The 24572-nt window shown below is 41.6% G+C and overlaps 1 protein-coding gene and 1 long non-coding RNA gene across 4 annotated transcripts; one reads left to right on the top strand and one right to left on the bottom strand.

Annotated features, from left to right (window-relative positions):
* The first annotated feature begins 1384 nt into the window (after positions 1-1384).
* On the top strand, positions 1385-23039 carry CDPF1 (cysteine rich DPF motif domain containing 1). Of its 3 annotated transcripts, none has more exons than XM_077169183.1 (4): positions 1385-1495; positions 18996-19108; positions 20041-20152; positions 21791-23039. In XM_077169183.1, exons 2-4 carry the CDS (start codon positions 18996-18998, stop codon positions 21935-21937), a joined length of 372 nt encoding a protein of 123 aa, XP_077025298.1. In that variant the 5' UTR covers positions 1385-1495; the 3' UTR covers positions 21938-23039. The 3 variants fall into 3 exon arrangements, with proteins under 3 accessions (XP_077025298.1, XP_077025297.1, XP_077025296.1); XM_077169182.1 differs by lacking the exon at positions 1385-1495 and adding an exon at positions 2152-2212; XM_077169181.1 differs by lacking the exon at positions 1385-1495 and adding an exon at positions 2223-2441.
* Positions 6221-19613, bottom strand: LOC143691135 (uncharacterized). Its single transcript, XR_013179362.1, has 3 exons — positions 19304-19613; positions 17953-18041; positions 6221-6274 (listed from the first exon to the last, which is right to left on the bottom strand). It is a non-coding gene; the product is annotated as an uncharacterized LOC143691135 (long non-coding RNA).
* Positions 23040-24572: the final 1533 nt, after the last annotated feature.

The raw sequence follows: 24572 nt of genomic DNA, 5'->3' as shown, positions 1-24572 counted from the left end.
GAATGTCATTTCAGTGCTTAGTTCATATGCAGTTTCTTTTGAGACACCATTTGTCCCTACAACTTTATGAAATATTTTTAATCCTTTTAAAAGTGAAAAGTCAAACATAGATCTGTTTGGAAGTTTTGTAAGCTTCTTATATATTAATATTTGTAATTATGGACTGAAATTCAAAATTAACCATTTTCTGCCAAAGATCACAATATGTTCTTTGAACATATTTCACATAATTCTTCTAGTACATCTTGTAATGTGTCTAAATTAAATCTAACTGCTTTAAGAGCATTTATGAGATTCCCATCGTGTACTTGAGAGTGGTTATAAGGTCAAATTTGAAATGCTACATCAAGATTTGCATCTGTGTAACCCAGAAAATAAAAATGTCAGTGTTTCAGTTTGTTAAAGCTGCCAGAATGTAATACACCAAAAATGGAATGGCTTTTAAAAAGAGAATTTATTAAGTTGCAAGTTCATAGTTCTAAGGCTGTGAAAATGTCCAAATTAAGGCACCAACAAGAGGTTACCTTCACTCAAGAAAGGCTGATACCATCTGGAACACCTCTGTCAGCTAAGAAGGCACATGGCAGGCTTCTGCTGGGGTCTTTGGCTTCTGGACACCTCTGTCAGGTGGGAAGGCACATGGCAACGCCTGCTAGTTTTCTCTCCTGGCTTCCTGTTTCATAAGGATTTCCCCAGGGGCGTTTTCCTCATACATCTTCTCTGGCTGTGTGGGCTCTGACGGCTCTCAAGCTTTTTCCAAAACAGTTCCCTCTTATAGGACTCCAGAAAGCAACCCCGCCTTGAATAGATGGCAACACTCCATGGAAACCACCTAATCAAAAGTTACCACCCACAACTGGATGGGTCACATTTCCATGGAAACAATAAAAAAGGATCCCACCCAGCAATATTGAATGAGGATTAAAGAACATGGCGTTTCTGGGATACATGAAAGTTTCAAACCTGCAGTCCGTATATAATCTTTGAGTTGCTCTAAAGAATGTCATCGCCTTAAGGACAGTTGCAGTCATGTCTGCTAAGAACAAAACTAAACTGCTTTCTAATTCCTGGGGTGCAGGGCAGGGGCACCTCTTGGCCAGGTCTAAGAATTTCAGCGTTACCAAAATACTTTGTATAATTTTTACTTTTCAATTACCCCAAGGAGACAACATTTCTCTGAATGTGGCCTGATAAGTCAAGGATGTTCTATCAGGAACAGAGACATCCCCATCTTGCCAATGCCAGTGCACCCCGGGTCCCGCCCAAGGCACCAGCTCCGGGGAACACAGTGGCATAAGCGAAGATGGGACAGAGAAGTCTGGCTGCACCTTCTCCTCCGCAACCCAAACCTTACACCGTTGGTGTCAGTTGGGCAGCACACCCTGGCGCCCCCAACGGTCACAGGGCTCGGCGGGTGGAAGCCGGAGTCAGCGACCCTAACGCCTCAGAATGGTGCCTTCTCGCCCACGTGAGGGTTCAGGCGGCTTAGGGCCAGGTGGGTGGGATGCGCATTTCAGGTCTAGGCATAGCCTCTCTAAGCTCCCGGAGGCAGAAGCCCTGGGGGTTTGGGGGAAGGAGGACGTCGAAGGCTACTATGGGACTTTGGGGGGAGAGTGACAGGTCCCGAGCCACGCGGCGTCAAGTCCCCCACTGTAGGACACCAGAGGGCTTCCTTGGAATCCACCTGTTCGTAGTTTTGGGGTTGTCGAGTCGTTACAGGCCCGGGACGCACGTCCCAACAGCGGTGGGTCAGCAGCACGCGAACTAACCGAGACCAGGGCACCTGGCCACGGGCGCACTACAGCGAGATGAAGCTGGACGGCGATGGGAGTCGACCTCTGCGCCCTCGGATACCCGGAGGCCACGCGCCTGCCACCCTGACTCGGCGGAATTCAGAGAAAACTCACACAGGAGCGGAGGACCTCAGAGCCGATAGGACAGGCGGCCAAGTGCGCATGCGCTCGCCGGGGACCTGCAGGCACATGCGCAGATCTGCCCTCCTTAACCCCAACGCCAGCGACGCGGCTCCTGCTTTAGCTTCCGCTTAGACACAGCGCTCCTCCCGCGGTGGCCGGAAGGACGGGACGGGGCGGGGCACGCGGTCAAGCCCCACCCCACGCCGCTCTGCGCATGTGCCAAGGGCCTGGACGCTCGAGGGGGCGGGTCTGTGGGCGGGACCCGCGCACGGCGCGGGCAGGGGCAGCGAGCTGATGTGAGTACGTTTGTCTGCGTCGCCCTTGCGGGGCGGTCGTGTTGTGGGGTGGCTCCCACTAGGAACCCTTCGGAATGTGATGGACGGATGACGCGGGAAACGTGATTGCGCTGCTGATGTCCGCGACTGCGGGCTCTAAGCCCACCGGTATCTGAGTTCCATGGGTTTCCGGCCTGTTCGTACGGAGCCTTTTCACCTCGCTGCAGCTCAGGGCCAGGTTCCAGGCAAGGTCGGTGTGGGGGCGGGAGCCGAGACAATAATGGGAGACAGCAGGCTCTAGGAAGAGGGAACGGCGTGCGCGGGGCTCAGAGGTGCAGGACCGCCACTGCCCAGGAATGCCGGCTGTATCCGGAACTTGTCATGTGGGCTGCTGTATTGTACGGATGAGAAATGGAGTGCGGCTCATACGCATCCAAAATAGAAACTTAAGAGCCAAAATGGTGACATGCCATTCCATAGTCTATTTACAGGATCTCAATCTGGGTTTTTCTAACTCGGAAGCTCGTACTGCTTGACATACTGATATGCCCATGTTCAGAACAGGTGAGAGAGAGGTCATAGCTGGGAAGTAGGAACCCACTGATTGCGTTATATTTGTTAAAGCCCCTGAAAATTGAGCGGGAAACCTATAGGCAAAGAAAAAGGTGGATAATCTTTAAAAATCATTTTTTTAAATCCATCAGAGAGCTGAGATCACAGGGCAACCAATTAGCCAGAAATCTGAGGAAAGACAGTTGCCTTCAAGATAGAATGTGGGTATGGGAGGGGTGCCATACAAACAGATGAGAAGATTTCAGTTAAAATTTTTAATGGAATGCTATATACCCGGTGTGGGCTAGTGTAACAGTATAGAACCTCTGGGAGTCACAGAAACAAGAGGGAAATTGCACCGTCCCTCAGACTCTTCTCCACAGACCTTCCCTGGGTGCCCCCTTCCACACTGGTACAGTTCTAAAGCGGTAGAATGGCTGCTTCTCTGGCAGCTTGCTGTCTGGCTCCTGTGTCGAAGAAAAACCTTAAACCACTGAGGGAAGGGCAGCAAACCCTTCCTCTGGACACAGGTGAAGGCCCTTTGCATCTGGGGATGGAGAAAAGGAAAAAACTGCTCCACCCCTGGGATGGGGCAGAAAACTCATCTAAGATCAGATCATCAGAGTTCTCCTGCTGGGGAAGGATTATTGAGAAAGCCTCACCCCTGAGAACCAGGAACAGAGAAGGCCTGCCTAAGACCATGGCTGGATTAGGACAATAGAGGACACAAAATTACCAGACAGGCAGAAATCAAGTAACAAGTAGCCACAATCTACCACTAGAGCTGGGGTAAGAGTGTATAGAGAAACCCTGTCTGAAGCAAAAGAAAGGCCTAAAGCTGAGAGTAGAGAAGACATGGAGAAAACTCCGGCTGAAGGAATCCTCACTGTAAGCACAAAATAATGCTAGAGAAGTTTGACGCCAGTGAGGTCCTGAGGATAACCAAACCAACTACAAAATCAAACCTAAATCGCCTCAGTACCCTCCACAAAATGCCTGGCAGAAAAAGAGGCATGCCCATTTTCATGCATAAACTGCTTACCTCTCTTTCTGCTATCTAGAAACAATATCCAGCTTTCAGTCAAAATTGAGACATAACACATAGCAAGAAAAAGGAAAAAAAAAAAAAAAAGAATAAAAAAAGCCAGCAGTTCCAGAATCAGATATGATGCAGATATTAGAATTATCAAATGAGTTTAAAATAAATATGATTAATACGTTAAAAGATTCTAGTGAAAAAGATATACAACATGTATAAACAGATGGGGAATTTCAGCAGAGGAGGAAATTATGAGGAAGTCAAATGGCAATGCTTTCATACAGTATAATAGAGGTAAAGAATGCCTTCAGAAAGAACATTAATTGATTTGACACAGTCAAGGCGAAAATATCAGTGTACTTGAAGATAAAAGTTACCCAAACCAAGTGGTGCAACAGTGGCTCAGTGGCAGAATTCTCACCTGCCATGCCAGAGATCCAGGTTCAATTCCTGGAATGTGCCCATGTCAAAAAAAAAAAAAAAAAATTTTACCCAAACTGAAACACAAAAAGTCAAAACAAAACAAAACAAAACAGCACTGAGTAACCAAGAAAAGTGGGACAATATTAAATGAGCTAACATATTTGTAGATAGAACCCCAGAAGGAGAAGAAAGAAAGAATGGGGCAGAAGAAAAAAATTACAATGATCAGGAATTTTCCAAAAATAATGAAAGGTATCAAACCACAGATCAAAGGCTTTGGTCAGAGAAGCAGGAAGTGATAAATAATTTTAAAAACCCACACAAAAGGACCCATCCAGATCAAGATGGGAAAGGAAGATGCTTCAGGGCTCTGTACTGCCATAGAAACTTTGTACAAGAATTGGCAGCAATGCCTTTCTCAAAGCTCCAGAAAACAGTTAAAGAATTACAGTAACAAGGAGAGTTCCAAAATAAGAAAAAGGCTACTTAAAAGAGGTAGGAGCTCATGATGCCCTGGCTGGTCCCTTCCTCACCCTTTATTGGTTCAGGGTAGAACTGGTCCTGATTCCCAGTGTAGATCCTTGGTCCTGGTAGTGAAAGGAGCAGAATAACTCCTACAAAATATTGAGGGAAAGTAGTCAAGTAGCTGCCTTTTGCAAGGGATTGCTGGCTGTAGAATACAGTGCTGTGCAAACGGGGGAGTTCCTAGGGCCACGTGTGCATGTTCAACAGAAGATGCATTTACAGAAAGGATTAAGGAGGACCTCACACTTAGGCCTACCTTTTCTCTAAACTAATTGTATGCATGAGCCCTGAAGGAGATCACTTGTACAGGTTAGTCTGCAAAAACAGGGAAAGGGGTTTTATTTCCTCCTCCCTTTTCCTTTTTTTTTTTTTTTAATTAGCTCCTGGTATTAAAGGAAAGCTCTGTCATAACACTAGCTGGATAAAAGCTTAAAGAATAGATGCCTCTAATTTAGACTGAAGTCTAAATTCCAGTGATAATGCATTAAATTAGAAAATGTCCAGCTGTCAACAAAAGATTACAAAACATACAAAGTAACAGGAAGCAATGGCCCAGGAAAAGAGATTAAAGCATTAGTAACTGTCAATGAGGGAGTCCAGTCCTGGGGCTTGCCAGGCAAAGACTTTTTAAAAATGGTCTTAAATATGTTCAAAGAGCTAAAGGAGATCAGGGACAGAGAACTGCAGGAAATCAGGGAAACAGGTAAGCACAAAGAGAATGTCAATGGAGAGATGGAAATTATGAAAAAGAACCAAACAGAACTGGAGACCACAGAAAAAGAAATTAAAAATTCCCTAGAGGAATTCAGCAACAGATTAGAGCTGGCAGAACAAAAAATCTAAAGTTGAAGATAAGACAATTAAGTCATCCAGTCTGAGGTACAGCAAGAAGAATGAAGAAAAGTGGATACATCAAGTCTACCAATATATGCATTGTGGGAGTCCTTGAAAGAGAAGAAAGAGGCAGAGAATATTAAAAAAAAAATGACTGAAAACGAATTTTAATGAGACATGAATATGTACATCCACGATACTCCATGAACTGTAAACAGGATAAACCTAAATAGGCCCACACTGCAGCATATTATAAACAAACCATTGAATGTCAAAGATAAAAGATAATTCTGAAAGTCACAAGAAAGAAGCAACATGTCATGTACAAGGTAGTCTCTGTAAGATTAAATAGTGATTTCTCATCAGAAGCCATGAAAGCATGAAGGTGGTGGGATGAAATCATTAAAATGCTGAAAGCAGAATTTTGCCACTCAGGAAGTCTATATCCAACAAAAGTCTTACAAAAATAAGGGAGAGATTTAGATGTTCCCACAGAAACAAAAGCCGAGGTAGTTCATCACCACTAGACCAGCCCTACAGAAGATGCTAAAGAGGAGTTCTGCAGATTGAAAAGAAAGGCCAAAAGATAATAGATGGTAGCCATATGAAGAAATAAAAAGATCTCCAGTGAAGATAATGACACAGATAAATATAAATGCCAGTACCATTGTATTTTTGGTTGTTAACTTCACTTTTTCTTCCAACAGGATCTAGAAGGCAAATCCAAAAAAAAAAAAAAAAAGTAATAATAAATCAGTGGTTTTTTTTTTTTTTTTTTTTTTTTTTTTTTACATGGGCAGGCACCGGGAAACGAACCCAGGTCCTCTGGCATGGCAGGCAAGCGTTCCTGCCGCTGAGCCACCATGGCCCAATCAGTGGTTTTTGACTCTGTTAGTTAGCTAAGCTGTCAAAATGCAGTATACCAGAAATGGAACAGCTTTTTTTTTTTTTTTTTTTTTTTTGCTAGTATGATTCTTTTAATTTTTTAGTAATGTATATTACGTATTAACATGCCATGTAGTCATCCAAAGTATATAATCAGTACTTCACAATATCATCAGATAGGTGCACATATATCATCACAACCAGCTATTCTTTTCTTTTTTTGTGTGAAAAATAACATATACAAAAAAAACAATAAATCACAACAATTAGTTGTAGAACAGATTTCAGAGTTTGGTGTGGGTTACATTTCCACAAGTATAGGTTTTTACTTCAAGCTGCGCTAAGATACTGGTGACTAAAAGAAATATCAATATAATGATTTAGCACTCATACTCATTTGTTAAACCCTACCTTTTCTGTATAACTCCACTATCACCTTTTATCTTTCTCCTACTCTTAAGGGTACTTTGGCTATACCCATTCTAAATCTTTCATGTTGGAAGGGGCTGTCAATAATATGAGGTAGGGAGTGAAACTACCTGATGTTCTGGAGTGGCTGGGCCCTCTAGGTTTCAGGACTTATCTGGTCCAGGAACCCATCCGAAGGTTATAGGTTTCTGGACAGTTACCCTAGTGCATGGAACCTTGTAGAATGTTCAGTAATGCCTTAGGTATTCTTTAGAATCAGTAGGAAAGGTTTTGGTTGGGATTTGGCAATCTATGAAAGGTAGCAATGTCTAACTGAAACTTGCGCAAGAGTGACTTCCAGAGTAGCCTCTTGACTTTACTTGAACTTTCTAAGCCACTAAGACTTTGTTACACTTCTTTTCCCCCTTCTGATTAAGATGGCATTGTTGATCCCATGGTGCCAGGGCCAGGCTCATCCTTGTGAGTCATCTCCCATGCTGCCAGGCAGATTTTCACCTCTGGATTCCTGTCCCATGTAGGAGGGAGGGCAATGATTTCACTTACAGAGTTGGACTTAGAGACAGGCCACGTCTGAGTAACAAAAGAGGTCCACCGGAAGTAACTCTTGGGCAAAACTATGGTAGGCTAAGCTTCTCTGCTAAATACATAAACTTCACAAGAACAAGCCTTAAGATTAAGGGCTTGGCCTATTGACTTGGGTGTCCCTAATATTTGACACAGTATCAGGAGTTTTCCTGGTGTTAAAGTTTAATGGTTCCATGATTTTTCTCCCATCCCTCAAAGGACTTTGCCAATACTTTTGGATTGTCTGCTTAACATACTCTAGGATGTATCCAGGCATTACATTAAGCTATACAGGATTAAAGGCCGTCATTCTTATTCTGGGCTCCAAGTGTTTGGATTGTTCCAATGATTTATCCAGACACATTGAGTTAGATTATGTGCTACAGAAAATGTAGGTTCTGGACAAAATAAAGCTTTCTTCCTTTGGTCTCAAAGAGTAGATGAAGTTCTAAAATACAATGTCTTCATCAACCCTGTATTTTAAATTATCTTGATCCCAGCTTGATTGACTTTGTTTTTATTTCTAAATAAGAAGTTATACATATATAAAGCAGTCTCTCAAAATCCAGAAATAACAATTACTACTCCAGACTAAATGTGACTGTTATAGGAGTTTACAATCTAGGTCCCTGTTTTCTTTTTCTTTTTTTTTTTTTTACTAATTAAAAAAAATTAACAACAAACAAAACGATAAGATATCATTCCATTCTACATATATAATCAGTAATTCTTAATATCATCACATAGTTGCATATTCATCATTTCTTAGAACATTTGCATCGATTTAGAAAAAGAAATAAAAAGACAACAGAAAAAGAAAATGATAATAGAGAAAAAAACGTTACACATACCATACCCCTTACCCCTCGCTTTCATTTACCACTAGCATTTCAAACTAAATTTATTTTAACATTTATTCCCCCTATTATTTATTTTTATTCCATATGTTCTACTCTTTTGTTGATATGGTAGATAAAAGGAGGTTTTATCAGACACGAGGTTTTCACATTCACAGAGTCACATTGTGAAAGCTATATCATTGTTCAATCATCATCAAGAAACATGGCTACTGGAACACAGCTCTGCATTTTCAGGCAGTTCCCTCCAGCCTCTCTGCTATATCTTGGACAACAAGGTGATATCTACTTAATGCATAAGAATAACCTCCAGGATAACCTCTTGACTCTGTTTGGAATCTCTCAGCCCTTGACACTTAGTCTCATTTCCCTCTTCCCCCTTTTGGTTGAGAAGGTTCTCTCAATCCCTTGATGGTAATTCTCAGCTCATTCTAGGGTTTTTCTCAGTCCCTTGATGCTGAGTCTCAGCTCATTCCAGGATCTCTGTCCCATGTTGCCAGGGAGATCCACACCCCTGGGAGTCATGTCCCACGTAGAGAGGGGTAGGGTGGTGAGACTACTCGTCATGTTGGCTGGAGGGAGAGGCCACATCTGAGCAACAAAAGAGGCTCTCTTGGGGCTACTCTTAGGCCTAAATTTTAAGTAGATTTGACCTATCCTTTGTGGGGTTAAGTTTCATATGAACAAACCCCAAGACTGGGGGCTCAGCCTGTAGCTTTGGTTGTCCACACTGCTTGTGAGAATATCAAGAATTTGACTTAGGGAAGTTGAATTTCTCCCCACTCTCACCATTCCCCGAAGGGGGCTTGCAAATACTTTTCCAGTCACTGATCAAATCACCCTGGGATTCATTAGGGCATCACTCTGGACAAACCAACAAAATCTCATGTCCTACCTGAGATTCCAAGTACATATGATGTTCAATCAAACTATATAAGTTGTATTAGGAAATGCTGTAGTCAAAATATAAATTTTGTAACAAATAAACATTTTTTGCTTTAGTCTCACACATAAGGTGACGTTTTAAAATATTACCATCTATTTTCAGCACCCTGCAATAATGACATTCCTTTATTATTCCTCATGCAAAAACATTTTTAAAATTTTGTACATTGTACATTTCACTGTTGTTATACACTCTAAGCATTCTTAGATTATACCATCTCAATCTTTAACATCTATCTTTCTTTCTGATTTCATTTATGTCCCCAGCCCTCCTCCCTCTATGATTCTCACATGCAGCTTCACTCAGTGTTTTAATATAATTATATTACAGTTAGGTAGTATTGTGCTGTCCATTTCTGAGTTTTTGTATCCAGTCCTGTTGCACAGTCTGTATCCCTTCAGCTCCAAATACCCAATATCTTACCCTATTTCTATCTCCTGATGATCTCTGTTACCAACAACATATTCCAAGTTTATTCACTAATGTCAGTTCATATCAGTGAGACCATACAGTATTTGTCCTTTAGTTTTTGGCTAGTCTCACTCAGCATAATGTTCTCAAGGTCCATCCATGTTGTTATCTACTTCATAAGTTTATTCTGTCTTAAAGCTGCATAATATTCCATCGTATGTATATACCGCAGTTTGTTTAGCCACTCATCTGTTGATGGACATTTTGGCTGTTTCCATCTCTTTGCAGTTGTAAATAATGCTGCTATAAACATTGGTGTGCAAATGTCCGTTTGTGTCTTTGTCCTTAAGTCCTCTGAGTAGATACCTAGCAGTGGTATTGCTGGGTCATATGGCAATTCTATATTCAGCTTTTTGAGGAACCGCCATACTACCTTCCACAGTGGTTGCACCATTTGACATTCCCACCGACAGTGAATAAGTGTGCCTCTTTCTCCACATCCTCTCCGGCACTTGTCATTTTCTGTTTTGTTGATAACGGCCATTCTGGTGGGTGTGAGATGATATCTCATTGTGGTTTTGATTTGCATTTCTCTAATGGCCAGGGACATTGAGCATCTCTTCATGTGCCTTTTGGCCATTTGTATTTCCTCTTCTGAGAAGTGTCTGTTCAAGTCTTTTTCCCATTTTGTAATTGGATTGGCTGTCTTTTTGTTGTTAAGTTGAACAATCTCTTTATAAATTCTGGATACTAGACCTTTATCTGATATGTCGTTTCCAAATATTGTCTCCCATTGTGTAGGCTATCTTTTTTCTTTCTTGATGAAGTTCTTTGATGCACAAAATCGTTTAATTTTGAGGAGTTTCCATTTATTTATTTATTTATTCAGTGCTCTTGCTTTAGGTGTAAGGTCTATAAAACCGCCTCCAATTATAAGATTTATAAGATATCTCCCTACATTTTCCACTAACTGTTTTATGGTCTTAGACCTAATGTTTAGATCTTTGATCCATTTTAAGTTAACTTTTGAATAAGGTGTGAGGTGCTCTTGCTTTAGGTGTAAGGTCTATAAAACCGCCTCCAATTATAAGATTTATAAGATATCTCCCTACATTTTCCTCTAACTGTTTTATGATCTTAGACCTAATGTTTAGATCTTTGATCCATTTTAAGTTAACTTTTGAATAAGGTGTGAGATACGGATCCTCTTTCATTCTTTTGCATATGGATATCTTGTTCTTTAGGCATTATTTATTGAAGAGACTGTTCTGTCTCAGGTGAGTTGGCTTGACTGCCTTATCAAAGATCAAATGTCCATAGATGAGAGGGTCTATATCTGAACACTCTATTCAATTCCATTGATCAATATATCTACCTTGATGCCAGTACCATGCTGTTTTGACCACTGTGGCTTCATAATATGCCTTAAAGTCAGGCAGTGTGAGACCTCCAGCTTCATTTTTTTTTCCTCAAGATACTTTTAGCAATTCGGGGCACCCTGCCCTTCCAGATAAATTTGCTTATTGGTTTTTCTATTTCTGAAAAGTAAGTTGTTGGGATTTTGATTGATATTGCATTGAATCTGTAAATCAATTTAGGTAGAATTGATATCTTAACTATTATTTAGTCTTCCAATCTATTAACACAGTATCCCCTTCCATCTATTTAGGTCTTCTGTGATTTCTTTTAACAGTTTCTTGTAGTTTTCTTTGTATAGGTCTTTTGTCTGTTTAGTTAAATTTATTCCTAAATATTTTATTCTTTTAGTTGCAATTGTAAATGGAATTCTTTTCTTGATTCCCCCCCCCCCCAGATTGTTCATTACTAGTGTATAGAAACACTACAGATTTTTGAATGTTGATCTTGTAACCTGCCACTTTGCTGTACTTGTTTATTAGCTCTAGTAGTTTTACTGTGGATTTTTCAGGGTTTTCGGCGTATAGTATCATATCATCTGCAAACAGTGATAGTTTTACTTCTTCCTTTCCAATTTTGATGCCTTGTATTTCTTTTTCTTGTCTAATTGTTCTGGCTAGAATTTCCAACACAATGTTGAATAACAGTGGTGATAGTGGACATCCTTGTCTTGTTCCTGATCTTAGGGGGAAAGGTTTCAGTTTTTCCCCATTGAGAATGATATTAGCTGTGGGTTTTTCATATATTCCCATTTATCATTTTAAAGAAATTCCCGTGTATTCCTATCTTTTGAAGTGTTTTCAACAGGAAAGGTTGTTGAATCTTGTCAAATGCCTTCTCTGCATCAACTGAGATGATCATGTGATTTTTCTGCTTTGATTTGTTGATATGGTGTATAACATGAATTGATTTTCTTATGTTGAACCATCCTTGCATACCTGGGATGAATCCTACTTGGTCATGATGTATAATTCTTTTAATGTGTTGCTGGATTCGATTTGCTAGAATTTTGTTGAGGATTTTTGCATCTATATTCATTAGAGAGATTGGTCTGTAGTTTTCTTTTTTTGTAATATCTTTGCCTGGTTTTGGTATGAGGGTGATGTTGGCATCATAGAATGAATTAGGTAGCTTTCCCTCCTCCTCAGTTTTTTTGAAGAGTTTGAGCAGGATTGGTACTAATTCTTTCTGGAATGTTTGGTAGAATTCACATGTGAAGCCGTCTGGTCCTGAACTTTTCTTTTTGGGAAGCTTTTGAATGACTGATTCAATTTTTTTACTTGTGATTGGTTTGTTGAGGTCATCTATTTCTTCTTGAGTCAAAGTTGGTTGTTCATGCCTTTCTAGGAAGTTGTCCATTTCATCTACATTGTTGTATTTTAGCATAAAGTTGTTCATAGTATCCTGTTATTACCTCCTTTATTTCTGTGGGGTCAGTGGTTATGTCTCCTCTTCCATTTATGAGCTTATTTATTTGCGTCCTCTCTCTTCTTCTTTTTGTCAATCTTGCTAAGGGCCCATCAATCTTATTGATTTTCTCATAGAACCAAAGTCTGGTTTTATTGATTTTCTCAATTGTTTTCATGTTCTCAATTTCATTTATTTCTACTCTAATCTTTGTTATTTCTTTTGTTTTGCTTGCTCTGGGGTTAGTTTGCTGTTCTTTCTCCAGTTCTTCCAAATGGACAATTAATTCCTGAAGTTTTGCCCTTTCTTCTTTTTTGATATAGGCATTTAGGGCAATAACTTCCCCCTTAGCACTGCCTTTGCTGCATCCCATAAGTTTTGATATGTTGTATTTTCATTTTCATTTGCCTCGAGATATTTACTGATTTCTCTTGTACTTTCTTCCTTGGCCCAACTGGTTGTTTAAGAGTGTGTTGTTGAGCCTCCACATATTTGTGAATTTTCTGGTGCTCTGCCTATTATTGATTTCCAACTTCATTCCTTTATGATCTGAGAAAGTGTTGTGTGTGATTTCAATCTTTTTAAATTTGTTGAGACTTGCTTTGTGACCCAGCATATGGTCTATCTTTGAGAATGATCCATGAGCACTTGAGAAAAAGGTGTATCCTGCTGTTGTGGGGTGTAATGTCCTATAAATGTCTGTTAAGTCTAGTTCATTTATTGTAATATTCAAATTCTCTGTTTCTTTATTGATCCTCTGTCTAGATTTTCTGTCCATTGATGAGAGTGGGGAATTGAAGTCTCCAACTATTTTGGTAGATGTGTCTATTTCCCTTTTCAGTGTTTGCAGTGTTTGTCTCACGTATTTTGGGGCATTCTGGTTCAGTGCATAAATATTTATGATTGTTATGTCTTCTTGTTGAATTGTTCCTTTTATTAGTACATAGTATCCTTCTTTGTCTCTTTTAACTGTTTTATATTTGAAGTCTACTTTGTTGGATATTAGTATAGCTACTCCTGCTCTTTTCTGGTTGTTATTTGCATGAAATATCTTTTCCCAACCTTTCACTTTCAACCTGTGTTTATCTTTGGGTCTAAGATGTGTTTCCTGTAGACAGCATATAAAAGGATCCTGTTTTTTAATCCATTCTGCCAGTCTATGTCTTTGATTGGGGAGTTTAATCCATTAACATTTAGTGTTACTACTGTTTGGGTAGTACCTTCCTCTACCATTTTGCCTTTTGTATTTTATATGTCATATCTAATTTTCCTTCTTTCTACACTCTTCTCCACACCTCTCTCTTCTGTCTTTTCGTATCTGTCTCTAGTGCTCCGTTTAGTATTTCTTGCAGAGCTGGTCTCTTGGTCACAAATTCTCTCAGTGACTTTTTGTCTGAAAATGTTTTAATTTCTCCCTCATTTTTGAAGGACAATTTTGCTGGATATAGAATTCTTGGTTGGCAGTTTTTCTCTTTTAGTAATTTAAATATATCATCCCACTGTCTTCTCACCTCCATGATTTCTGCTGAGGAATCTACACATAGTCTTATTGGGTTTCCCTTTTATGTGATGGATTGCTTTTCTCTTGCTGCTTTCAAGATCCTCTCTTTCTCTTTGACCTCTGACATTCTGACTAGTAAGTGTCTTGGAGAACGTCTATTTGGATCTATTCTCTTTGGGGTGTGCTGCACTTCTTGGATCTGTAATTTTAGGTCTTTCATAAGAGTTGGGAAATTTTCAGTGATAATTTCTTCCATTAGTTTTTCTCCTCCTTTTCCCGTCTCTTCTCCTTCTGGGACACCCACAACACGTATATTTGTGCGCTTCATATTATCATTCAGTTCCCTGAGTCCCTGCTCATATTTTTCCATTCTTTTCCCTATAGTTTCTGTTTCTTTTTGGGTTTCAGATGTTCCATCCTCCAGTTCACTAATCCTAACCTCTGTCTCTTGAAATCTACCATTGTAGGTTTCCATTGTTTTTTTCATCTCTTCTACTGTATCTTTCATTCCCATAAGTTCTGTGATTTGTTTTTTCAGACTTTCCATTTCTTCTTTTTGTTCATTCCTTGCCTTCTTTATATCCTCCCTCAATTCATTGATTTGGTTTTAGATGAGGTTTTCCATGTCTGTCCATATATTCTGAATTAATTCTTTCAGCTCCTGTATCGCATTTGAACTATTGGTTTGTTCCTTTGACTGGGCCATATCTTCAATTTTCCTGGTGTGATTTGTTATTTTTTGCTGGTGTCTAGACATTTATTTATCTTAATTAGTTTATTCTGGAGATTGCTTTCACTTATCTTACCTAGGGTTTTCTTGCTAGATGAGTTTGTTGTCTATCTGTTCTTTGACCTTCAGTTCAGCTTTTTCTGGACCTCTAGCTTAGGTTTTGTTTAACAGAGGATAATTTTTCAGTTCTTGTTTTCTTGTTTCTTGCCCTGCTTGTAAGGTGCTTTTTCCCTCCCCACCCTTAGGAGGGTCTACATAGGTAATATAGACTGGATCCAGCCAGGTTTTCCCGGACTAAACTGGACTCCTATCAGGGGGAAGGAGTCACCTGAGTCAGTTTTTCCTGAGGGAGAGACCCAGCAGGTTAAAAGACTTTCCTGTGACATCTCTGGGCTCTGTTTTTCCTATCCTGCCCAGTTTTCCTATCCAACCAGTGCTTGGTTGGACTCAGTCCCTGCTACTGTTAGAGTGTCTTTTCTTTCCCTCTGGGAAGCTGCCTGTGGGGGAGGGGCACCGGGCGCCAGCCGCCACATCTTGGGGAACTCACGGTTCCAGGGGTTCACAGCCTGTCCAGCTGATCCAGACTGGGGTACACTGTGTGTCTGGTCACTGTCGTGGCTTGAGAGCTGTTCTGTACTGTTTCTGGTTGTTTATAGTTGTTCTGGAGGAAGAACTAAAACGCGCACATTGCTAAGCATCCATCTTGGCCCCTGGAACAGCTTTTAAAGCGGAATTTGGTAAGTTCCCAGTTTATAGTTCTAGTGCTGAGAAAATGTCTAAGGCACTAATAAGAGGTTACCTTCACTTAAGAAAGGCTGATGCTATCTGGAACACCTCTGTCAGAAGGGAAGGCATATGGCTGGCATCTGCTGGTCCCTTGCTCCTGGATTATGTGGCTTTCAGCCTGTTTCTTTTCAGTGTTCCTCACTTGGTGCCTGTGGGCCTTCACTTCACTCCTTTGGGTCACAACTCTGGGTTCTGACTTGCTTAGCATCTCTTAACAAGGCACTATCATGGTGACGTCTGCTGGAACCTGCATCTCCAAATGTCTGGGTCTCATATTGGCTCTGTCAGCTCTGAAGCGACTCTTCAAGTGTCTGCATCAGCTCTTTTCCAAAATCTTTCCCCTTTTAAAGGACTCTAATAAACTGATCAAGACCCATCCTGAATGGTTGGAGTCACATCTCCGTCTAACCAAAAGTTCATAGCTCCGATTGGGTGTGTCACATCTCCATGGAAGTAATCCAGTCAAACATTAAACCCTAAACTATAGGTCTGGCCCCAGGAGACTGGATCAGGTTTAAAACATGGCTTTTCTGGAATACATAATAATTTCAAACTGGCACAGACTCATAATGTGTAAACTGTAATTTTTGATAAGAACTATATAAAAATAGGGGGATGAAGGGCTATAGGAACACAGTTTGTTTTGAAGTTAAGTTGCTACCAAAGCAAATGAGATTGTTATAGCTATAAGATGTTAAATATAATATTGGAGAATGTGCAAGCTCATTGTAACAAATCAGAATACAGGTTGTCGGGCAGTGTTAATGGGGATTTTCATACATAATTGGTGCATGGAAACATAACTTCCCATGTTTGGGAAGTTGGAAATGTTTTAGTAACAGAAGGTAGTAAGAGTACTTCGATATTGTGAATATGATTAATCTTATTGAATGTTATGTCTGGGTCTGGATACAAGTTTGTTTTTTGTTTGTTTTGTCAGATAATGTGATTTGCAAATATTTTCTCTTAAACTGTGTCTTGTCATTACATGCTCTTAGCAGTGTTTTTGGAAAAGCACAAGTTCTTAAATTTTGATAAAGTTCAGTTTATCCAAATTTTCTTTTTATGGATCATAGTTTTGCTGTTGTATTTAAGAAATCTTTGCCATCTCTGAGGTCCCAAAGATCTTCTGTGTCTTTTCCTTGCAGCTTTAAGTTTAGGTTTTACATTTAGGTCTGTGGTCCATTTTGTTAATCCTTCTACGTAGTATGAGGTACGAATTGAGATTTACTTTGTTGACTGGTGATCCAATTGTTTGAGCACCACTGCTTGAAAAAGCTGCTCTTTTTCCATTGAAATGCCTTTCACTTTTGCCAAAATTAGTTGTCCATATATGTATGGGTCTGTTTCTGGAATTTTGTATCTGCTCCATGATCCATTTGTGTATGTTTATGCTAGTACCACTCTGTTTTGATTACCATAGCTTTTTAATAAGTATTGCAGGAACATTGTGTTAGTCCTCCAAATTTCTTCTTCTGTTTCAAGTTGGTTTGTGTTCTAGGTCATTTTCATCTCCATATGAATTTTAAAATCAGCTTGTCAATTTGTACAAAATATCTTTGGGATTTTCACAAAGGTTGTGTTGAAACTATGGATCAAATTGATATTTTAATAGTTGATATTTTAACAATATTTATAATTGATATTGTAACAATATTGAATGGTGTTTGTATGGTATATCTTTGGTATACATTTTTCCATCCTTTTACTTTTAATCTATCTGTCATTATGTTTAGAGTGTTTGTTTGTTGTTGTTGTTTTTGTTTGTTTTTCTAAACAGAATATAGTTGGGTCTTGACTTTTTTATTCCACCTGACAATATCTGGGTTTTCACTGAAGCATTCAACCCTAGTATCAGGAAACTACAGCCAGGAGTGAAATTTTGCCCCATCTGCTTTTGCAAATAAAGTTTTAATGAAACACCATGATAATATTTTTTAACAAATTGTCTGAGGCTGTTTTCACATTAAGAGGGCAGAATTGTATGTAGAGGCCATATGCGCCACAAAGCAGAAGATAGCAGAGAGAAAGTATGCTGAATCCTGATTATCTATTTCCATTTAATGTAATTGTCGATATTATCTGGTTTATAGCTACCATTTTGCTGGTCATTTTCTTTGTTTCTTTTCTATTTTGCCTTTTTGTGAATTGAGTATATTTTAGGATTTCCATTTTTATCAACTACTGACTTGTTAGCTTTTTAGATTTTTAGGTTTTCTAGATTTTTTAGTGATTGCTCTAGGTTTTACATTATGCATCTGTATTTTATCTCAGTTTGCCACTAAATAATATTGTTTCACTTCACATGAAATAAAAGGTCTGCACTTCAATTTCACCTCCCTTACCTTTCATTGTTGACATTGTTATTAATGCCATAATACTTTATTATTTTGCTTCAAATGGCCAATTATTTTTTAACAAAATTGGAAGATGAAACATTAAGCCCATATGTTTACCATTTCCAGTATTCTTCATTCCTTTCAGTAGCGCCACATATCCGTCTGGCATTATTTGTCCTTCCTGTAACATTTCTTGTAGTGCAGCCCTGTTGGGGAAATAAGTCTTTATTTTATCTTCATTTTTAAAGCAATTTTATTGAGATTTCTTCTACATATCCTAAATTCATCCATTTTAAGTGTTTAATACAATGATTTCTTAACTTTACAGAGTGTTTCTGTTTTCTTGGAAGATATTTTTACTGGGTATGGAATTCTAGATTGATGGTTCTGTTTCTCTGTTCTTTTAAAGACATTGTTCCATTGTTTTCTGACTTGTCAAATTTTTGACATAAAGTTTCAGTCATTCTTACCATTATTCCTCACTGTGTGTACTGTTTCTTTTTCCTCTGGGTGCTTTCATGTTTTTCTATTTACTGCTTGTTTTTAGCAATTTGATTGTGATATGCCTTTAGCTTGATGAGCTTTTGTCGTCTTTGGATTTATAATTTCCTTCCATTTTTTTTCACTGGAGATTTTAAGCCATTTACATTTAATGTAACTTCTGATAATGCAGAACTTTCTTCTGCATTTTTGCTATTTGGTCTTTGTAAGTCTTATACCTTTTTCAGTTCTTTTAAATTGAGTGATGAAAAAGCTAAGATATTTTTCTCCAACAGGCCTGCACTACAAGAAATGTTAAAGGAAGGAAAGTCAGTGCCTACTTTCATTTTTTTTGATATTTTTATAATGTACCATTTTGCGTACCTTCTCATTTTCTTCCATATAAATGTTTCAGATATTTTCTCTTTGGTTGCCTTGGAGCTTAAATGTAACATCTTAAACTTATAACAATAGGCAGCCAGTGGGGAGGGGCTTGGATGAGGACCTCTGATGTATCAACCAGGCCCCATGTGGCCTTGTGGGTCTCTTACATGCTCCAAGCTTGAGGTTCCTTGTCCTTGAAGTGAGTGAGAACAATGTAGCAGGCTGGGTGAGCCTTTGAGTTAATTGGCTGGTTCTTGATTCTGAAAGTGTTACCACCCTGTCCCTTGGTCTTGCAGATGGCGTCTGAGGCAGAGCACCGTCCCTTGGGAGTCTTCAAGTGCCACCTTTGTGCCTTGACAGCTCCATACAACTACCTGGGGCAGAAACCTCCTGATGTACAGTCTGTCATGTGAGTACCCAGCTTTTGGTCAAGTGGCCCGGGTATCCCCCGCCCAAACTATAGACTCTTCAGGTGTGACCTGAGGAGTCAGGGGCCAGACTCTAGAGTTGTCTGGCTCTTCCAGAATCTCAAAGCCCCTCCCTCCTGCCTCAGCCCAGAGTCTAACCCCTGCTCCAGCTGCAGGATAGAAACCACGTGGCTCACCCTGAAACAGCTCACAGCTGGGCATCCCAGGAACCTTGGTGGCTTCCTCTTTGGGCCTATACCTTGATGCCCTCCCTGCTGGTTCCTGTGGAGACGCTGTCTTAGCCGTAGGCCTGTCTTCCTTGCAGCTGTTGCTTGGGTAGGACTAAGTCCTGAAGGCCACAGCTTGGTGTGAATCTACCCAGAGCATGCCTGGAGTCGAGCCAGTGGATCCTGGTGGTGTCTTCTTTTCTAGGACAGGAAGGACCTGGCAACCTGTCCTTCACCAAATGCTACACTGTGGGGAAGCTGACGTCACAGTGTGTGACTCACAGTGGGACTCAGTGACGGGGGCAAGACTGCTTTTTCTGGGCTAGGGATTCATGCTTCCCAGGTTCCTGGGGTGTCATCATCACCTAATCCTGCTGGTCTCATTGCTGAGGTGCAGTGTGAGACCAGGCCTGCCTCTGGGGTCTGTGAGGGTGAGAAAGGGCCCTGGGTCTTCCAGCCTGCGGGGTGAGCCTGGGGTTTTACATGGTGTCAGCCCTTTATGGCTGAGGAGGCATAGCTTCCCACTGTGAGTGTTCCAAAGCAGGGAGCAGGGTCCATATTTCAGTCCAACTTGGCCCTAGATATTTTGGCCCATGCAAAGCACAAGGAGGCCCATTCTGTGGCTGCATGGCAGGCCAGTAGCTCACAGCCACTTTTCCGTCCACCCGGGTTCAGGCCATTTTGACCCTGGCATTGCTTTCTCACAGCCTCCTAGAGGAATGCTACGTCATGAAGGACCCCTTCACCTCTGACAGAAACAGATTCCTGATCTTGGGTTCACGATGCACTTTATGCAGCCGGCTTGTGTGTGTGGGCCCGGTGAGTATACATAGGGGGCTGGAACTGCCTCCCCTCCACGCTCATGGCCTGGAGCCCACACAGGGTCATGGGAAAGGTGGCACTCAGCCAAGAGAGTGAGCACCTTCCCCAGGGAAAGCATGAGTGTCGGCCTTTCCTTGCCATGGTGATCCTAGCACAGAGCGCAGTAGGTGTTCTCAGAAGCCCACCAGTCCACCCCATCAGAAGGGGTGCCCTGCAGCCCAAAGGATAAGAGCAAGAGAAGGGGCACGCCAGGGTCAGTTCGAGGGTCTCAGCATGGAATGAAGGATGCCAGAAAATAGCATCTTGGATGCTCTGAGCCACCCTAGAGCCCTCACATGCAGATGGCCTTGTGTGCCTCTGCACTGGGTGTAGATATTTCTTGCTAGATGTCTTTGGAGAGACCTTTTAGGGGAGAAAACTCCTTTCTTGAGCATTTTTTGCATGCCAGACCTTGTGCTTGGGACTTGAAGCTTCATTCAGTCCACCCCCAAACCCAATTAGGGGAAGTGGTTTTACACCTATTTTATAGACGGAGAAACTGAGATCATCCAGACCAAGGGGTCCCTGTCATCTGGTTAGCTGAGCCTGTTGTTGGAAACCTGAGGGTGGAGGGAGGGGAGCAGAGGAGCTTTAGGAATGTGGCCAGGGTGACTGAGTGCTTGGGGTCTGAGAAGCCCCCTAGCCTTCTACCACGGGGGTGGGATGCAGACAAGGGAGGCTGGACTCAGCCACACAGTGAGCTGGCCCCATCCCTCAGATGTCAGCATGGGCAGGGCCTGGTCGCCCTGATGAAATTGTTTTTTAATTGAAATGTTTTCTATTGTGAAATGTAACATATATACAAAAAAAAAGATAAAGCAATAATTTTCAAAGTACACTCCAACAAGCAGCTACAGAACAGATTTCATAGTTTGGTATGGTTTACCATTTCACAGTTTCAGGTTTTTCCTTCTAGCTGCTCCAAGACACTTGAGACTGAAAGAAATATCAATATGGTGATTTAGCAGTCATACTCATTTGTTAAATCTTATCTTCTCTGTCAGAGCTCCTCCTTCTCGTTTGAACCATCTCCCACTCTGTAAGGATCTTTGGGCTATGCCTTTTCTAACTTTTTCATGTTGGAAAGGGGTGTTGATAATAGAGGATGGAGAATGGAACTACCTGATATTCTTGGAGAGGCTGGACCCTCTGGGTTTCAGGGCTTATCTAGTGTAGGAACCCTCTGGAGGTAATGGGTTTCAGGAAAGTAATCTCAGGGCATGAAACTTTTAAAGAATCTCAGAGCCCTTGGTGTCCCTTGATGAGATTTTGAAAGGGTGGGCAGAAGCCTTGGTGTGGGCAGAGGCTTAGAGGAAAGATAGCAGAGAATATGGTGCTGCCAGCAAGGCTGGGGCCCTGTCCCAGGGCCCCCATTAAATCTCTGCTTAAGATGTGAACCTCCCATCACCCCCACTCTTCATCAGCTTCCTTTCCTTAGGCAAAGGCCGTTCCTTAGGACATCGTCCCTCCCCATTACTGTCTCTCCTCCTCTTGGCTCCATGTGCATCCTGGGGGGCCTGGCCCAAATGGCTGACCTGGGAGTTCTGGCACCTGTTCCCATTGTACTCAGCCCCTTTCCCTTCCCGCTTCTCTCAGGAATGCAGTTTATTCTACTCCAAGAGATTCTGCCTCCCTTGCGTCCAGCAGAACATAGATGCTTTCCCTCAGGAAATTCGGCAAGACCTCCAGAAAAGGAAAGCTGCATCCAAGACACCCTCCAGCAAGTCCCGCCCTCAGACATGAGTGTGGCCTGGTGCCAGTTGGGCCAGCGGGGTGACTATGACCTGCATTTTGGGGTGCTGCTTGCTGGAGCTGCAGGGCCTGTCCTTGTTTCCAGGCAGTCAAGGGCAGTGGCTGCAGCCCAAGGGAGCTGGGACTTGTGCTCACAGCAGTCACAGCGCAGGGACCTGGGCAGAGAAGGGCCCAGCCTGGGCACCACAGGGGCCTTCTCCGTGGTGAGGTCGCCAAAGGCAATGAGTACCAGCTGGTGGGCCTGCAGTCCACAGGCCGTAGGGGGCCAGCCAGGCGGTCAGCCCTTCTCCTCTCTTTCTTTGGGGGCTGAGGTCTATCCTTGTGCAAGGGCCTCTGGCTCCTTTCCTCCTCCCGTAGCCTGGGCTGCAGTTCCCCTCGCTCACTCCCTTGGCACTGGAGATGGGCTGAGAGCTGCAAAACTGAACAGATACTGCAATGAACTCTTTTTTTTTTTAAGGAAAATCATCAACAATGTCTGCTTTCTTGGAGTGAGATTGGGAAGGCTGGAAAGGGGACAGGATTATATTTTATATCCTTTTGTAATGCTTGAAAAATGTTTTTAGTTTTGACCATGTATTATGTTTATAATTTAAAAACCAAAGAACCAGTTCATTTTTTGAAAAGTAACTTCTTTCCCTGAAACATCTGCAAGCTCCACTTTTCCCCCATCACTCAGGAGCTGTATTGGTCTCTTGGGAAGTTGATCCAGGGGCTTCCAGCTTTTTTTGCTCCCTCAGGCTCTGGCTGCAGCCCCACCCAAATGGGAGAGGCCTCCCTACCATTAGCTTCCCTCACTCAGCCTCACCTCAGACTGCTGCTTGACTGGCCAGCTTCCTCTCCATGAACTGGAAAGTCCAACCCCCATGGCCAACTGGATATTCCTGTGCTCCCCCTCCCCCATGGCAACCCCTGTCCCCTGTGGCACCCCCATCTCCCATGCCACCCCATCCTCCTGTGGCCTCCATAGTGTCCTAATCATCTGTGAGCTTGCCTTGTCCCGTGGTTCGTAGAGGACAGGAACTGCTGTCTCTGTACTGGAAGTCCAACTTTCAATATTTGATGAAAGAATGAATAAAGAGCTTTTCCCAACTGATTTGTGTGCTGGGCTTCAGTTTAAATGTTTAAAATGTAAAGGAAAAAACAACTCACCTTTAAAAGTTTCCCGTTTCTTGTGATTTTAGACTTATGGACCTCATGCTCCCAGGTCCATTCTGCTCCCTGAGGGACACAGATGAAGACAACCCTGTTTTGGGCAAGTGGGAGCAGGGCGGATTGTTCCAGGCTGAGAGCAGAAACTACAACTGTGATTTATTTTATTCAGACCAAACCTTTCACATCACATCACTCAAAACTCACCAAATAATTTTTAAAAATAGTTTATTTTTTAAAACCATTAAGGCAGAACTGTACCCTGAAATTAACTCTTTACATTCATCAGTCTTACAGTAGGACATTCCAAACACAGAAGTTCTCATAAATCCAAGATGATTCAGTACATATGATCAGCTCAATCTCCTAGTGGGAAAAGTGAATAAGACCCAAGATTTTTTTTTTAATTAAAAATTTTTAAAGTTTATTATTATTTTATTACTTCATAGCCATTGTCTCATAATCTTGGAACCACTCCATCAGGTCATTACACTTTTGCCTGTGCACCTCGTTTCCTGAGGTCCTGGACACCCCACCATGAGCAGTGAGAGGACCTGCCCCTACCTGGTCGTTGAAAACAAAGGCTTCGTTCTCTAAGGCACCAAGAAACAGAAAGAATGAACACGTCCAGAACCTGAGCTCAGGCCTCGCTTTGGGAACCCAAACTGTTCTTACAAGGGTCCCGTCAAATCCTCTCCCCTGGGGACCTGAGCAGAAGAGTGGTGTGGATAACAGAGGGCGTCAAAAAATACACGTCCAGAAGAAAGTTTGCCAGGATAGCTCAGTACAACGTAAAGCCTCTGAGAGCTGGCAGGGAGACAAGCAATGTGGTATCCATTTTCTGCATGGGGCTGGGTCACCTGGAGGGTGCCAGCGAGCTGGCTGGTCCCAGAAGTGCCCCTCAGAGTATTTCAGATTGCTCAAATTCTTTGGTAACAACCCACAGGCAGAACTTCCTGAAGAGCAGACAGCTATTTACCATACAGGATAGTTTATGGTCTTTAGCAAAACATGTCAGTTCATTGGCCTTGACCCTGATGTTGCTGGTAGAGATGAATAAAGATTCAGTCGTGCTTTTTGCATAGGAAATAATGGCAAAGGAAACAGGTTTACACAGCAAAAGTAAATAAATCCTACATGGCTCAGGAGAAATTAAAAGCTTTGATGTGCACATATGTATGTGCACACGTGTATATGTGCAATTAATCTCCACTTCCTTTTTTCCAATAGGTCCAAGAACCAGACTTTTAAAAGTACACCATCAATTAACACTGATTTCAGACAATCCCACCTTCGTTATTAGATGCATGATTGTGTTAAAATCACAGAGTAAAGATACTATGTAACAGAGTTATTTTTACCATACAATGTAGAAAACAGTAGTAATAACTCATGAATACTGCAGTCTTACCAAAAAGCATTTTAGGTGGCATTCATCTTTTTCCAAGGTGAATTTTTTTGTCCCTGCCTTTAAAAA

Source organism: Tamandua tetradactyla, chromosome 7 (genome assembly GCF_023851605.1).
Source record: "Tamandua tetradactyla isolate mTamTet1 chromosome 7, mTamTet1.pri, whole genome shotgun sequence".
Taxonomy (NCBI): Eukaryota; Metazoa; Chordata; class Mammalia; order Pilosa; family Myrmecophagidae; genus Tamandua; species Tamandua tetradactyla.
The sequence above is the reverse complement of the archived record's forward strand: the minus strand, read 5'-3'. Positions and strand labels throughout refer to the sequence as shown.